This window comes from Carettochelys insculpta, chromosome 6, assembly GCF_033958435.1.
Source record: "Carettochelys insculpta isolate YL-2023 chromosome 6, ASM3395843v1, whole genome shotgun sequence".
Taxonomy (NCBI): Eukaryota; Metazoa; Chordata; order Testudines; family Carettochelyidae; genus Carettochelys; species Carettochelys insculpta.
In genome coordinates, this window is record NC_134142.1 from 19209485 (window position 1) to 19226081 (window position 16597).

At 44.9% G+C, this 16597-nt stretch overlaps 1 protein-coding gene across 2 annotated transcripts in view; it reads right to left on the reverse strand.

Moving 5' to 3' along the window:
- The window catches only part of ADSS1 (adenylosuccinate synthase 1), a 51567-nt gene that overhangs the window by 2282 nt on the left and 32688 nt on the right, over nt 1–16597 (reverse strand). For both annotated transcript variants that reach the window (XM_074996399.1, XM_074996398.1), the window contains exons 9-12: nt 11295–11449; nt 7560–7684; nt 4512–4609; nt 90–239 (exon numbers count right to left, since the gene is read on the reverse strand). In XM_074996399.1, coding sequence (XP_074852500.1) covers nt 90–239; nt 4512–4609; nt 7560–7684; nt 11295–11449 — 528 coding nt within the window. The remainder of the gene's footprint in view (nt 1–89; nt 240–4511; nt 4610–7559; nt 7685–11294; nt 11450–16597) is intronic.

Genomic DNA, 16597 nt, shown 5'->3' on the forward strand with positions numbered 1-16597 from the left:
ATTTCCATAATTTTCATCTTTTAATATGAAGTTTTGGTACAAAAATCACCAAAAAATGCTAAACCTGAAACAGGTGAGGAGACATTTACCTGGCACTCCAATGTGGTTTTCCACACATCGAATATAATTCTGTGCTTTGGGTGGGAGATCCTCCCATTTCCTTGCCCCAGTTGTGTCAGTCTTCCACCCAGGCATTGTTTCATATTCTACTTCCACCTTCTGCAGTATCTCCTGGTTAGCTGCAAAAGCACAGCCAGCAACAAGTAAGGATATGATAGTTCCACTTTAAAACATCGTATCTCTGGATCTCGAACAGACAAATTTTAACAAATCTTTTAGAAAATGAAAAAAACCAACATGACAAAAGGAACATTTGTAATGTTGAGCTATCTGTTCACGCTATTTACTACAAGTTGAACATCTCTAATCTGGCACTCTCTCATCTGGCAATGAGTTTAGTTAGCCGAACGATCACTTATCATGGGTGCGGCCAAATTTCCTGTGGTCCCATAAAGTTTGTTTACAGCCACTAGTCTTGGCTCTCAGTGTTCTGTGCTGTTATTTAGCTGTAATTTACCCCTCAATGTCTTCTAAGAGCCCAGTAAGCAGTGGGAGTGTTGGTAATGCTACTGGACAATATTGATCTCCCGGAATTCAGAAACTTCTCTCATTTGGCACTGGTCAGGTCCCAAGAGTATTGGGCTAGAGAGTAGCACTGTAGTCAACCTGTAGTACTGTTGTTAACTCTATATCCAAAAATAAACTAAGAGCATGTCTATACTATAAACTGAAGTCAACCTATGTTAAATCAACTTACAGCCACTGCAGTAATTACTGTGGTGGCTGATGTCCACACTCCCCTCCTTTCAGTGCTTCACATCCTCACCAGGAGTGCTTCCACTGACCAAATGGGGGCAGTGTGGAGAGCTGAGAGCCAGTGTGGAGAGCTCAGATCTGTGCAGCAACCTGCCAGGAGCCCAGCTGTCTCCTGCGCTTCTCAACAACCTGCTCCTAGCTGGTAATGGAGGAGGTGGAGGTGGCAGCCGCCCAGGGCTTATCACCTCTGTTTGGCTGCTGTACTGCCATCAGAGAGTTGGGACCTGGAGGGGGAGCCGTAGGGGTGGCAGCCTGGCTTGGAGCATAGACTTTTCAGTAGCCTCACTGGGGAAAGACAACAGTAGATGTAAGGAACACTGTCTAAACAGACACTGCGTTACCCTAACTATACAAACATAATCCCTATGCCTTTCATGGAGATGGAGTTATGTTGGTGTTGTAGGGCACCTACGACAGGTCTACACTACACAAAAAATAACAAGAAGTCCTGTGGCACCTTACAGACTAACAGATATTTTGGGGCATAAGCTTTCATGGGCAAAGACCTGCTTCATCAGATCTGATGAGTTTGACGAAGCAGGTCTTTGCCCATGAAAGCTTATGCTTCAAAATATCTGTTAGTCTATAAGGTGCCACAGGACTTCTTGTTATATTTGAAGATACAGGCTAATTCGGCTACCTCTCTGACACTTGTCTACATGAAAAATATGATCTAAGCTACACAATTCAAGTTATGTTATTGGTGTAACTCAAATCACTGTAGCTTAGATCTACTTATCATAGGTTCATACTACACTGGGTCAACTCCCATTACTCATCTTGTTCTGCTGGGAGTCTAAGAGTTGACATCCAAGCCATTAGCGGTTGATTTAGTGGGTCTTCATTACACCGCTAAATTGATCTCCGCAGCATCAATCCTGGCTATAGTGGAGACAAGCCCTCACATTGGTGAAAACAAGGCTGCAGTGTAAAACACTGACATAGCAGCTTATGTCAGAGAGGTAGCCGTGTTAGTCTGTATCTTCGAGAACAACAAGAAGTCCTGTGGCACCTTACAGACTAACAGATATTTTGGAGCATAAGCTTTGGTGGGCAAAGACCCGCTTCATTAGATGCATGAGTGGGGGGGTGGGTTCAGAGTAGTATTTAAAGAGGGGGTTCCCAGAAAGAGGGAGGGCCAGAGCTGACAAGGTGTATTCAGTCAGGGTGTAAATGGCCCATTATCAGTAGTATACATCAAGAGAGGAGAAAAAACAAGTCAGATCAGTCAGGGGAGATGTGGCCCATTGTCAGATTCTAATGTGGAGATGTGAACTTCCAGAGCAGAGAAACTGCTTTTGTAAGGGACTAACCATTCCCAAGCTCTGTTTAATCCTTGGCTGATGGAGTCAAATCTGCAAATTAATTGCAGCTCAGAGATTTCTCTCTCCATTTTATTTTCGAATTTTTTTTGTTGCAGGACTGCTACTTTTAAATCTGTTACTGACTGACCAGGGAGACTGAAGTGTTCTACTGATAATGGGCCATTTCCACCCTGACCGAATAGACCTTGTCAGCTCTGGCCCTCCCTTTTACTGGGACCCCTCCCCCCACTCGTGCATCTGACGAATCACAGAATGCTAGGACTGGAAGGGACCTTGAGAGGTCATTGAGCCCAGCTCCCTGCCCTCATGGCAGGATCAAGTACTGTCTAGACCATCCCTGACAGACATTTATCTAACCTGTTCTTAAATATCTCCAGAGATAGAGATCTCCCTAGGCAATTTATTCCAGTGTTTGACTGCCCTGGCAGTTATGAACTTTTTCTTAATGTCCAACCTAAACCTCCCTTGCTGTAGTTTAAGCCCATTGCTTCCTGTTCTATCCTCAGAGGCCAAGAAGAACAAGTTTTCTCCCTCCTCCTTATGACTCCCTTTTAGATACCTGAAAACCACAATCATGTCCCCCCCTTAATCTTCTGTTTTCTAAACTAACCAAGCCCAATTTTTTCAGCCTGTCTTCACAGGTCACGTTCTCTAGACCTTTGATCATTCTTGTTGCTCTTTTCTGCACCCTTTCCCATTTCTCCACATCTTTCTTGAAATGAGGTGCCCACAACTGGACACAATACTCCAACTGAGGCCTAACCAGTGCAGAGTAGAGCGGAAGAATGACTTCTCATGTCTTGTTCACACAAAGCGAGTCTTTGGCCATGAAAGCTCTATGCTTCAAAGTATCTGTTAGTCTGTAAAATGCCACAGATTTCTTGTAGTTCTGTAGTGTACAGCAAGACTCAAAAGGATCCAATTCCTTTGGTTTCACTTCCTCAGTACCCTGTGATGCTATATATAGAGCTATACTAATGAGCCAAATATTTCTAGAAAGGTAAGGAAACAATTATTTCAGGCCTTATCTACAAAAGCACTGTTGTTGTCTTTTTTATCAGTTTAATTGTACGAGTGGAAGAAAAAAATGGGAGCAGCACATTAACCAGCGTGATACCTCTGGGACAAAGTTCAATAACAAAGAAGTTAAAATGCTGCCTGGCAGCTGCAAGCGGCCCTTTCCACACTAAACATTCACCCTCGCTAAATCCCATGAAGCTGAACTAGCTGAAATGGTGGGAAATTTTTGACTAAAAGGTCTAGCACTGAAGATCAGAGCCTTAGGTCTTTGTAGTATGTTCAGTGGGCTCCTCCAAGACATCAGTGTAGACAAGCAGTCAGGGAGCCTCTGTGCTGTGTCATTAGGAACAGGCTGTTTAGTTAGTTAGGCTACAGGGCCACGGTGTACGACAGTCTAAATAAAAATAGCAAGTTTGTATTAACTACAAGTGGACTCTTCTCTTTCATGACAGCAGAAGGGCTTATGAGAACAGTAAACATAGCGTGAGGAGGAACAAAGTCCATTTCCTGTAGCCATTGTAGCCAACTTAGGAGTTAAACTGCACACTTCCAGAGCAAGCATTCCAGCATTCCAATGAGAGCAAAGCTTTTTGTATCCATATCTCAGGTTTTACAACATAACGGCTATGCCTACACTTGCCCCCTTCTTCAAAGGGGACATGGTATTCAGGCTGATGGGAGATTACTAATGAAGTGCTGCGATACATATGCAGAACTTCAGTAGGCTAATTCTCTCCTGCAGCAACTTCGAAGTGCTGGCATGCCGTGTATCTGCAAGCACTTCAAAATTTGACATTTCGAAGTGGCCGCAGGGGAGAATTGGCCTACTGAAGTGCTGCATATGCATCGCAGCACTTCATTAATAATCTTCCATCAGCCTGATTACCACGACCCCTTCAAAGAAGGGAGCAAGTGTAGACGTAGCCACAAAAACTCATTTTATGTTTCCTTTGCAAAACTTGATTTCATTGACATAATCCTGAGACTGCAGCCCTTGTTCATCAGAGATTAAAATGTACCAAACAAATACCCCAACACACAAAATAAAAAACAAATAAGCATCCAGTATCAATGTATATACACAGGGTGGTAGTCCATTGTCCTATACCTTGGTTTCATTTACACCTATACAAAGCAACTGTAAAAATACTACTATTCTCATTTGTACTTCTTTGCATTGGTGTACAATTCTACAAAGTGCTGGGCAACAGAGAATGTGGTCTGGCTTTTAAGTACAAGATACTTAACAGAAAAGAGAAGAAATGATTATCCAGAATTTTTAAAACATACCTGGAAAATATGGAATTCTTTTTCCAGCCAGTTTATAAGCAACACCAATTTTAATCTCATTAAGGACATCCAGAATATCCAGTTTTGTTAATGCCAGACTGTCCAGAAAAACAATGGATAAAGTTACACATAAGTTGAATCCTTCCATCATCATCTTTAATCCTTTCCAACTGCTTTTTTCTACTGTTATACTCACTGACCAAGCTCAGCCAAGCCAATGTAAAGGAAAACTAAGATATATTAGAATAAGAACTTCAGTAGCTGAATTCATGCCTTTGTGATGACCAAATTACTACCACGTTTTACTTCCACACATTATGCCTGCTCATATGACCAGTGTATTCAATCATATCTTTTAAAATACAATTATGTGCTGAAAAGTGACTATGTGAAAACACCACTAATCAGGCTTGGTCCCTGCACTAAGATGCAGATCTTCTTACCTTATTATTACTACTGTTTACTCATGTAATCCCTGCAGAAGCAAGAGGAGTAAGAAAGACAGAAAGCTGAATTTGATGATTATTGTGCATTAACAGAAGTGCTTAGTATGAGAGGGGTAGCCATGTTTGTCTGTATCCACAAAAACAATGAGAAATCCTGTGGTACCTTATTGACTAACAGATTTATTGGCGCATCAGCTTTCATGGGCAAAGACCTACTTTGTCAGATGCATTAAACTGCTTAATAAGTTCTAGTTATGGGGCCAGCCACTTACCACTGTGTAAACCTACTGATGGCATAATTTGGCCTACAGAATCTTCATTAGTGCTGACGATACTCAGTCAGGGAAGATTCCAGCTTGACTTTCAGATTCCTAGGTGAGCTAGTTTATTTAATTGAGAGAGTGCCTATCATTTATGAAACACATTTCATATAGAAATTATCAAGAGATAACCAGTAGACTCTCATGATTTTTGCAGAGGTACTTTACAAAGTAGGACTGCACTTGAAAATAGTACCAAATATAGCTAAAAACATGCCTGACCCTCAGCTGGTGTCTATAAGTATTGCTTTACTGATATTTGTGTCAATGTTTTAAAGATTTGGCCAGACATACTCATATTTTCAATGTTTGGGTGGATGAAGAAACCATTAAATATTAAGGATTAGCTGGGAAAAAAATTGGAAAGAGATGCATAAGGCTGCTTTTCTTTGCCTCATTCATGGCATATACCAGGGGCTCCAATTTCTCAACCAGTAGTATGCAAAAGTCTTCCAAAGAGAGTACCAACTCATCTAGATATTTTTCTAGCTCTACAACAGGCTACATAAAAAACATTAGTGCAGTAAGTACTAATTAAAATGTCATACAATGACTCATTTATACTGCTCTATATATTATCTTTGGAAATGTAAGTACAAAAAGGAGACTGTAAGACATTTTTCAGTAATACTGGGCTGTGACACTTTTGTATTTTTATCTCTGATTTTCCAAGAAAGTACTTTTAAATGAGGTGAAGTTTGGGGTATGCAAGACAAATCACACTCCTGAAAGGTGTACAGTTGTCTGGAAAGGCCATATACCTCCCATTATTACTAAGTGTCAAGAGCCCAGGTTGTCAAAAGTATTCATGCTCCTAGCTTTATCTGAAATCAGTGGAAGTTAGAAGCATAAATTCCTTTGAGGATTTCGGCCAAAGTTCCCAGTACTGACATAGTTTTGTTGATAGGGCAAATAGTAGTTGCATGTAAATGAAAAGGAAACAGAATATAGCTTTTTCATATCACTTCCACAAAGAATGCATAGGTGAAAGCAACATGAGGTCTTGGGTAAACACTAATTTTACAAAAAGTTCAGCTAAGTTATTGCAGAAAGATTGTTTGTTTCATAACCAATAAAATTCTATATTTTCATAACCCTTAGAGATGCAGTAAAGCTGACGTGAGCCCCAGTAAAAGTACTGCTAGGTCTGGTATGGAGGGGTCAGGGTGGGGGTGAGGTCTAGGAGGGAAGGGGCAAGAGCAGAGTGGGAATTCAGGGTGAGAAAGAGGGTGCAGGAAGGGTGTGGAAGTGGCAGTCTGGCCAGGAGGGGGATGCAGGACCAGTCGAGGGATGCACAGTCTGAGTGACGAGGATGCTCACCCTTTGATGCACATGGCTCTGCTCCCAGGCACTATCCTCTGCTGCTCTGATTGGCTGGAATCCAAACCAATCAGAGCAGTGCGAGGAAGACTCCAGGCAGGATGCCAAGGCTGCCGCTGCTCCCCCTCTGTTCCCCCAGCTGCAAGAGTAGCAGCAGAGCCCAAGGCTGCTTCCTGCCTTCTACTAGCCCTAGCTCCAAACAGAGCCCATGGTATGGATCCAGACCACAGCTTGCCTGATCAGCAAGCAAGGCTTGAAGCTTCAAAACCCTCCACCCTGCCCCGGGCTGGATTCTCTGGAGGGAAGCCCTGAGCCTTGGGGTCCCGATCCAGATAAGATGTGGTCCAGATGTGGACAATGGGTTGGGGATTCCCCACCCATGCTGAAGAGAGCAGAAGTCCCTCAACAGGATTCTCTTGGAGTTGGGCTCAATGGGCAGAGTTCTCAGTGAAAATAAAAAGTGCTGGAGCCCAGAGGCTCTGTTCTGGACAGGGTGAAGCCTACCCTTAAGGAAAACTAGGATCTTTTGGACTTGATACACTAATGGGCATTGCACAGATCTGTGGATCTTTGCCATGCACTCTAGTGGACCAATACAATGTCCACTAGAGTCAATGGGAGTTTTTCTGAATGCACTAGATAGAAAATGACAGAGTGAATAACTGCTGCAGCAAACTGATACACTGATTCACTCAACATCTGTCATTTGGTGCAGAGAAAAGTAGACATTGTACCAGACAGACATTATATCACACAAACTCTCTATTTCTAAGAATAAACATATTAGCATTGCATGGGCATTCATACAGGAGTCAGATTATTTTCCGTTTGACAACATTCTATTAAATTATTGCTTAAAACATAACACTTAACTGCATTGATTTTAACGTTACCTACATATTTTATTCTGTGGAGAACAAAATTATCAGTTCCAAATGTAGCGCAAAATCTGTGATGCTTACGCAGTGAATCCATTGATCATGTGAGCATATCTCAAAATGACAAGGTCTAACCAGCCACAGCGCCTTTTTCTACCTGTGGTTACTCCCCATTCATGGCCTCGGGACTGCAAAAGGTCTCCAATTTCCTACAGGAGGATAAAGAGAGGAGTAGGATGTTTCAACAAAAGAGGCAACAAACCTCACCCAGTCAAACCCTTTTTTTTTTTAAAGTAAAATTTAGTTCTCTTAAAAGAAGACTGCAGCTGACACTAATGCCCCCGCATCCACCAAAACACAGCACAAATCACCATTATGACTTTTCCCACAAAATGCCTCATGGTGCTCCAGTATGACTGTTTTTTTATTTTTGGAGGAAATCACATTCCTTCTTAATATGATAAGAAAATCCTTCTAGCAATTCCTCCAACAGTGGCTAGTGCCAGATGCCTCCGAGAGAATTAACAGAACAAGTAATCATCATGGCTACGTCTACACGTGCACGCTACATCGAAATAGTCTATTTCGATGAATAACGTCTACACGTCCTCCAGGGCTGGCAACGTCGACGTTCAACTTCGACGTTGGGCAGCACCACATCAAAATAGGCGCTGCGAGGGAACGTCTACACGCCAAAGTAGCACACATCGAAATAAGGGTGCCAGGAACAGCTGCAGACAGGGTCACAGGGTGGACTCAGCAGCAAGCTGCTCCCTTAAAGGGCCCCTCCCAGACACAGTTGCAGTAAACAACACAAGATCCACACAGCTGACAACTGGTTGCAGACCCTGTGCATGCAGCATGGATCCCCAGCTGCAGCAGCAGCAGCAGCCAGAAGCCCTGGGCTAAGGGCTGCTGCACACGGTGACCATAGAGCCCCGCAGGGGCTGGAGAGAGAGCGTCTCTCAACCCCTCAGCTGATGGCCACCATGGAGGACCCCGCTATTTCGATGTTGTGGGACGCGGATCGTCTACATGTGCCCTACTTCGACGTTCAACTTCGAAGTAGGGCGCTATTCCCATCCCCTCATGGGGTTAGTGACTTCGACGTCTCGCCGCCTAACATTGATTTCAACTTCGAACTAGTGCCCAACACGTGTAGCCGTGATGGGCGCTATTTCGAAGTTGGCGCCGCTACTTCGAAGTAGCGTGCACGTGTAGACGCGGCCCATGTTATCTGGATTTATTTGTTTTTGTCTTATGTTTAGTCTTATGTTCTGTATTTCATAAAGCCTAGCACAATAGGCTCCTGGACATTATAATACAAATAACTAAAAGTATCAGCTAATGCCCACTGGGATGGCAGTTTTTTGTAATGCAGACAAAAGATGTGAAAAACCTTTGTGTGAGGAACTGAATCTTACCACCAGTTAATTTTATTGTACCCATTAAAAGCTGGGATTTATTCACTATAACATTACAGAGGATTCAGACCAGTGACCTAGACGTTTATGGATTTATATCTCATCGTTAATCTTCTGAGCCATCCAGTCCTTGGATAATGAAGGTACAATATACACTTAAAAACTCTACCACCCTCCATTTTTAATAAAGACGCTTTTGCATAATTGGCTGAATCAGATACCTGCTCTGTTTTATAAATCATTCAGAATACACTGTATTGTCAAAAACACAAGACTATAGCTTGCAGTTTCCAAATCCTTCTTACAAAGGCAAAATTACTAGTGAAGCATATTTAGTTTTGCCTGAGGGAAGGCTGGAGGTTCTGGCCAACAACAATAACCAGTGTACGTGCAGTACTGAACATGACATAAAATGGCATTTATACCAGACAGAAAAGGTGAGTGAAGTAATTTCTTTTATCAGAGTTACTGCCATAGATGTGAGGACAAGCTTTCAAGCTTACACAGAGCTCTTCTTCATGTCTGGGAAACTTCAGAGCATAATAGCTAAATATAAAGTGGAACAGGTTGTTTCGTGTAAATCGTTAATACATTTTGCAAGGGACCTTTCCAAGTGAAGTGTCCATTATTATGCCTCCAGTAACTGGAGGGGGAAAAGCAACTTGTGTGGGTTGTTAGTCAATTAGATATTGTTGTAATAATCCATAAATCCAGCATCTCTAGTCTATAATTTTAGTGTCTAGCAAAGTCATAAATTTCAGGACCCAGACCCAGTGATAGAAGATAGGACTGAGAGGTTAGGTACAGAGTAATCACTTTGTGAGAAGTATTCATCCAGAGGTCATAATGGGGTTTTTATCTTTTATCAGTTTCCTCTGTGAGTTCCTCTGAGAGTGCGATCACTGCCTGGTTTCAACCACAGGGTTGTTACTGGGGTAGTTAAAGTACATCACATGTTGGGACAGACATATGTAGGCCCCATGGATCCTAAAAAGCACATTGTCCGAGGGGTTGATTGTCATAGCATTGGATATATGCCTGCAGGCTTTTCAACTGCTGTTCTGGCAGGGTCTGGTGCAGGTTTGAACTATGGCATCCTGGTCTGTGTAGGGAGCTAGCTTCTGATCATGAACTTGAAATGTTTTGGGCGTTTGAAAACCAAAAGAGGGAGTTCAGGGAAGATTTTATTCAGAATGGGATCCCTCCCATGATGATACCTCCTATGAGCATGCAAAACCATCTATTACACCTTGCATTTATGTATTACACTAAACATGTTTCCCAGAACTGAAGAAGAGCTCTGTGTAAATTTGAGTACTTGTCTTTCTTACCAACAAAAGTCAGTCCAATATAAGACACTACCTTACCCAGCAGTATTCATTGTAAGCTGAGTGCTTGGGCAGTTTCCCAGGAGAGATTCAGGGGTTGCCCAGCTGATCAGTAGAGTGCCCACCGCCACCAGCATGTATTTCTACTGGTGGTGCACATCCATACATGCCTTGGTAAACAAAACAAAATTGATTCTGCCCATGGATGGAAAGAATTATATGGTACAGTGTCATATACCTTGTCTCTCTAATATGCTGGGACTGGCAGGGCTACCACAACTCTGCATACAATGGAAAAAAGTTATTACTTGTGACAACACTACAGACATTTTAACAGAACAGTCGTGAGCAACCTGTGGCCTGCGAGCCACATACAGCCCATTGGGGTTTGATGTATCACTGGCGATTGTACAGAACTGACTGTGGGAACCATGTGCTCCCCTGGCATCCAATCAAACTGCTACTATGGATCACTTGGCACACCCCACAAATTCCAAGGATGCAAGTGCAGTTAGCAAAACAACCCTATCGTGGCGGATCATCTTGGTTACAACAATCTTGCAGCCCACTCACTAGCCTAGGTTGCCCATCACATAATAGAATGTCATCAGTTTTATCTGCTTTTGACAATAAACATCTCAGGCTGCCTTCAACTGAGTTACACTAAGGATGAATGTGGTCCCCAGACATTGTCTTAGTCTGTATGTGTCAGTAGGAAACAACTATCTTTTTACAACATTCTATTCCATTGACCTTATTTCTCATTTACTATGGGTGCATCTACACTAGCAACTAACTTTGAAGTTAATTTTGAAGTAGCCAGCAGAGAATCTACACACATTTTTTTCCTTACTTCAAAGTTAATGTCAAAGTAGGGAGCCCAACTTCGAAGTCGTTACTCCATTCCCAGGAATGCAGTAGTGCCCTACTTCGAAGTAGGGTGTGCATAGATGCTCAACTTCGAAGTTGCTTACTTCGAAGATGTACTTGGAAGTAAGCAACTTCTAAGTTATTTTTGTAGCGTAGACACAGCCTATATGTATTACACTCTGTAATGTTAAACCTACATTTATCTGCTCAGTGGGAAAGGCTCCAATTCCCACTCTAGTAGTGTATGCCTTCACCACACCATATACATCACCAATGTTCTGTGGAGGAACACCGAGTCCAGTGCATACGCCACCCACAGTACAGTTTGATGAAGTCACAAATGGGTACGTGCCTGCCAAAAGACAAAACAGCACAACCTCATTTCAGTAGTGATAAAAACAGAAGACATTAATCCAAGATGTGCTTGCAAGTGTAACTTCACCTGGTTACCACCACTGGCTAAAGTAGATTGACACTGCACCAGTCAAGGACGAGGGAGAAGTACTGTTTACCCACAAGATGAGGAGGGATAGCAATTTAGCAGAGGAAGCTGAGTCCTGCTCCCTCATCGCTACCACTTGGGGGTCAGAGAAGCTTCCTTCACAATTTTTCTGTAAAGTTTCATCAGAAATTTAAAGGCAACTTTATCCAAATTCAGTTAACTTTACTGACTTAAGCTTTCATGGGCTATAAGGGAGCTTTCAGAGTGCCCAAACTGTCAGCACTGACAAATGAAGAAAACAACAGTTCTTTCACAGTGAAATTTATCCCAATGCAGAAGGCCCACACAAGGCCACATAATGAATACAATCGCAGATATTTCATTTAAGACTGGATGTCAGGAAGACATTCATAAGCCAGGTCTAGTTGCTGTAGTGCGCAACTGCTGGAGAAACAGCTGCATGGGGGGCATCTGCATCAGCCCTCTCAGTCTGGCCTGGAAAGCCACAAAAGATCATGAACTGCACAGTCACATTCACATAGATCAGAGAGTCCCAGTAACCTGCACAACTGGCAGAAGGCTGCAGTTTCTTTCCAATCTACAAGATGCTGTTCACTGCCCTACAACTTGGCCGTACATTAGAGTATGAATTTCACCTCCCTGCTGCTCTGACCTTCATCCTCATGGAGCCCAGCTACTCAGATGCTTTCTGTGGCTGCAATGGATAGCAATCTTAGTGCATCGGGGGTACACGGAATATTGTACAGTCTACCAGCATTGGGCCATATTTCATTCACAGTTAATGTGAATTACTCTCAACAACATTATAGTGGGAGATCTGTGTGTGTAGGCATGCATGCATGCACGCAAAACTGCAATTGACTGAAATGGGGCTGGAATTTCACCCCAGCCTCTGAAGGCAAATCCTGTTACTGAGACACTGCCTGAGTAACTATGCTGTACACCTTGGACATTGGCATAGGTCAAGGGGTATTTTTTGTTGCTGTTGACCATTGGCTGGTCACCCCAAAGTCTCTCTACAGCAGAGCAGAGGAAACCCCTCAGAGACTACAAATTCCACAGTACGAAGACTCCTGGGCAAGCCTGAAAAGGAGAAAAGGTTTGCCACGTGCACAGTATGTAACCCGTTCGTTGCATACAGAGCTCTGTGCACCAACAGAGAAGAAGAATCTCTCAGCCATGGAGCACGAAATATAAAAGATGAAAAAGAACACACGTACCTCTTCAGTCCACACATACAGTACTGCTACATCAAAAAGACTTAGAATTCTGCCATCCAATGGATTACTATCTACACAGAACAGTACCTGACCCATGAAGAATGGTTAAAAACTGTGTATGTTTAATATTGGGATAAGACAACTAAAGGAGGGAAGTGGAACAGCTGATAATCTTTAAATATGTTAAGGGATATTACAAAAAGGACAGTGACCAGTTGTTCTTAATGGCCACTGAAAGCAGGACAAGAAGCAGTGCACTTAATCTGAAAAAGAGGGGGGTTAGGTATTAGGAAAAACTCTAATTCAAAGGGTTTTTAGGCTTTGGAATAGTCTTGCAAGGAAGGTTATGGAATCACCATCATTGGAGGTTTTTAAGATGACGTTGGGCAAACATTTCAAGACTTGTCTATCAAAACAAAAAAGTAGTCAAGTATCACTTTAAAGACAAACAAAATAATTTATTAGGTGAGCTTTTGTGGGACAGACCCACTTCTTCAGACCATAGCCATACCAGAACAGACTCTTTCTGGCATGGCTATGGTCTGAAGAAGTGGGTCTGTCCCACAAAAGCTCACCTAATAAATCATTTTGTTTGTCTTTAAAGTGATACTTGACTACTTTTTTCTTTTGATAGTATATAGACTAGCACAGCTCCCTCTCTGTTACTATTCAAGACTGGTTTAGATTTACTTGGTCCTGCCTCAGTACAGGATCTGTACTTTATTACCTCTTGAGGTCTTTGCCAGCCCTAAACTTCCATCATTTGACAGTCTGAAGACAAACCATCACTGTAGTCAGTTAAGTCAACCTGAAGCTCATGACTGGAGAACCCCTGGCCCCCAGTTTGTCTCAGTCTGTCCCCAGAGGCTCAGTGCTCCTCGCCCACCTCAGTATCTGGCCTGTGGCAGAGTTCAAGGCAAAGAACCCTGAGCCTCGTGGGCCAAATAAGGCAAGCCAGGGCTGGATCCAGACCGTGGGCTCACTGGCAGGAAGCAGCCTGGCATAGTGTTGCTGCCACTTAATGTCATTCCCACAGCAGTCAGAAGGGGAGGAGTGACAGCAGCCCCAGAAGCTCTGCCTGGAGGTTTCATTCTGGTGCTCTGATTGGCCAGAATTCCAGCCAATCAGAGCAGCAGAGGGCAGTGCCTGAGATGGGGGAGGGGGCACAGAACCATGTGCATCCTGGGGTGCTACCCAGCTAAGCTGCAGGCATGTTGCCCAGATTCCACACCCCTCGACAGTTCCTTTTCCTCCCTCCCATCCAGACCCCTACTCCCACCCTGTTCCTGCTCCCTCCCTCCCAGACTCCTCACATCCACTCTGACCCCTCTCTTCCAGATCCCAAGCCCTCCTGCACCCACTTCCCACCCAGATCCCTCAGCCGCAGTCTGCTCTTGTAGCCCCTCCCACTGAGGCCCTCACCTGCACCCTGCTCCTGTCTAAATCACCCATCCCCAACTTGCTTCTGCACCTTCCCTCTCACTCAGACCCCCTCAATTCCAAGCGTGCTCCTGCACCCTCCCTCCTGCCAGACCCCACACCTCCAGCCCACTTCATGGCAGGGCCCCCTCCCACACTGAACCCCTCATTCCCACAAATATACTAGCCTTGGCCCCTCTAGGATCTAGGGCTGGTGTGCAAGGGGGATGAGGGCAGTGTCTCCCTTTCTGTTTTTTCCAGTCAGGGACCACATCAGTGGCCATCAAATGATTTGTCTATGGCTCAGTGTCCCCCAACCCAAAAAGGTTCCCCCCCCTTCCTCCCACGGTGGCTCCTCCAGCTGTCACAGGTTTAATCAGACAGCCACCGCAGTAGATGGAAAGGCTGGAAGTATACATTGCTCCCTCATGTGTTGTGTTTGACAGTTGTGAAGGTAACTCCATTCAGCTCCTCAGCAGGACATGCATTTTGAAGGGACAATATCAGACACCTTTCTTCCAGATTTCTACACATCTTCCTGTTGAGAGGTGAATCCCTTGACATTTCACAATACCAGAGTATGAATGTAGCCAGACAGAGTCTCCCCTTACAAGCCAGCTTGCTCGCTGCCCCCACCCCCCGCCCACTGAGGAGCACACAGGGCACGGAAACGGCTGCTGACAGCACAGTCTTTGATGCCCTCATGGTGTTTTTTATGGTGTTTTTTCTTGTGCTTAAATACAGGAACCAGATCTGTATGTGTTGCAAGTGTCCAATTCAGATATCATAGCCTGCAGAAAGACAGGTTACTCACCGTAGTAACGGTGGTTCTTCGATATGTGTCCCCGTGGGTGCTCCACAATAGGTGTCGGGCTCGCCCGGCGCCGCAGATCGGATCTTCCAAGCAGTTTCTGCCGGACCGCGCATGCGCCGGCGCGCGCCGCTCCCTTGCGCGCTCCTGGCCATGTGCGCGATCCGGTCCCCGCCAGTTCCTTGACCAACCGCCTCGGATGCCCCTGCAAAACACTAACAGAGATCCGAAGCGGGGAGGATGGGCGGGTAGTGGAGCACCCACGGGGACACATCTCGAAGAACCACCGTTACTACGGTGAGTAACCTGTCTTTCTTCTTCGAGTGTCCCCGTGGGTGCTCCACAATAGGTGACTACCCAGCAGTAACCCAAGATAGGAGGTGGGTAATCGGATTATGTGCAGCTTGTCCCCGAGAGGACCGCTGTAGAGAGACGGGTATCCTCTTGGAATACCCTGTGAAGGGCGTAATGTTTGGCGAAGGTGTCGTAGGATGACCAGGTCGCCACTCTGCAAATGTCTTTTAGTTCAACGCCCTTGAAAAAGGCTGTTGATGCCGCCACCGCCCTAGTGGAATGAGCCCTGGGAGTGGCCAATAAAGGAGTCTTTTTGAGCTCGTAGCACATTTTTATGCAGGATATGATGTGCTTTGAGATTCTCTGCGAGGAGAGACCTTCTCCTTTCGATTTGGGAGCGAGGGAGACTAGGAGTCTATCCGTTTTCCGGAAGGACTTGGTCCTGTCTACGTAGAAGGCTAGCACCCTCCTCACGTCCAGGAGGTGTAGGCGCGCCTCTTCGTTGGAATTATGAGGCTTTGGATAAAACGAGGGTAGAACAGTAGGTTCGTTAATGTGAAACTCAGAAGAAACTGTGGGAACAAAGGCTGGATGCAGCCGTATAGTTACCGCCTCCTTGGAAAAAACAGTGCAGGGTGGCATTGCCATGACTGCCGCAAGCTCGCTTACCCTGCGAGCTGACGTAATTGCAAGAAGAAAGGTCGTCTTTATTGTAAGGAGGCAGAGTGGGACCGTGGCCAAGGGCTCGAACGGTGGTCCCAGTAGCGCGGTAAGCACCAGGTCCAAGTTCCACAAAGGTGGGATCGATTTCCGAGGGGGGTATAGGTTTACCAACCCTTTGAGGAACCTGGTAACCATAGGATGGGCGAACACCATGTGCCCTTCCTCCTCGTGTCTGAACGCCGAAATGGCGGCAAGGTGGACCTTCAACGAGGATAGTGAGAGTCCTCCTCTCTTGAGGTCCAGTAAATACTCTAGTATTGTAGGTATAGGCACCGAAAGGGGGGCCAGCTGTTTGGTAGAACACCAAGCCGTGAAGCGAGTCCATTTCTGCTTGTAGGTCTTCCTGGTGGAAGTCCTCCTGCTACTTTCTAGGATTTGCTGTACTTCCTCTGTGCATGTGCTCTCTAGGGAGCTGAGCCATGGATTAACCACGCTTGCAGTCGCAGGCTTTGGGGGTGCGGGTACACTATGGACCCCTGGGCTTGCGTGAGCAGATCCGGCGCCACCGGAAGAGGCATCGGTGGACGGTCCGACATGCGCAGGAGTAGGGGGAACCACTGTTGTCGATCC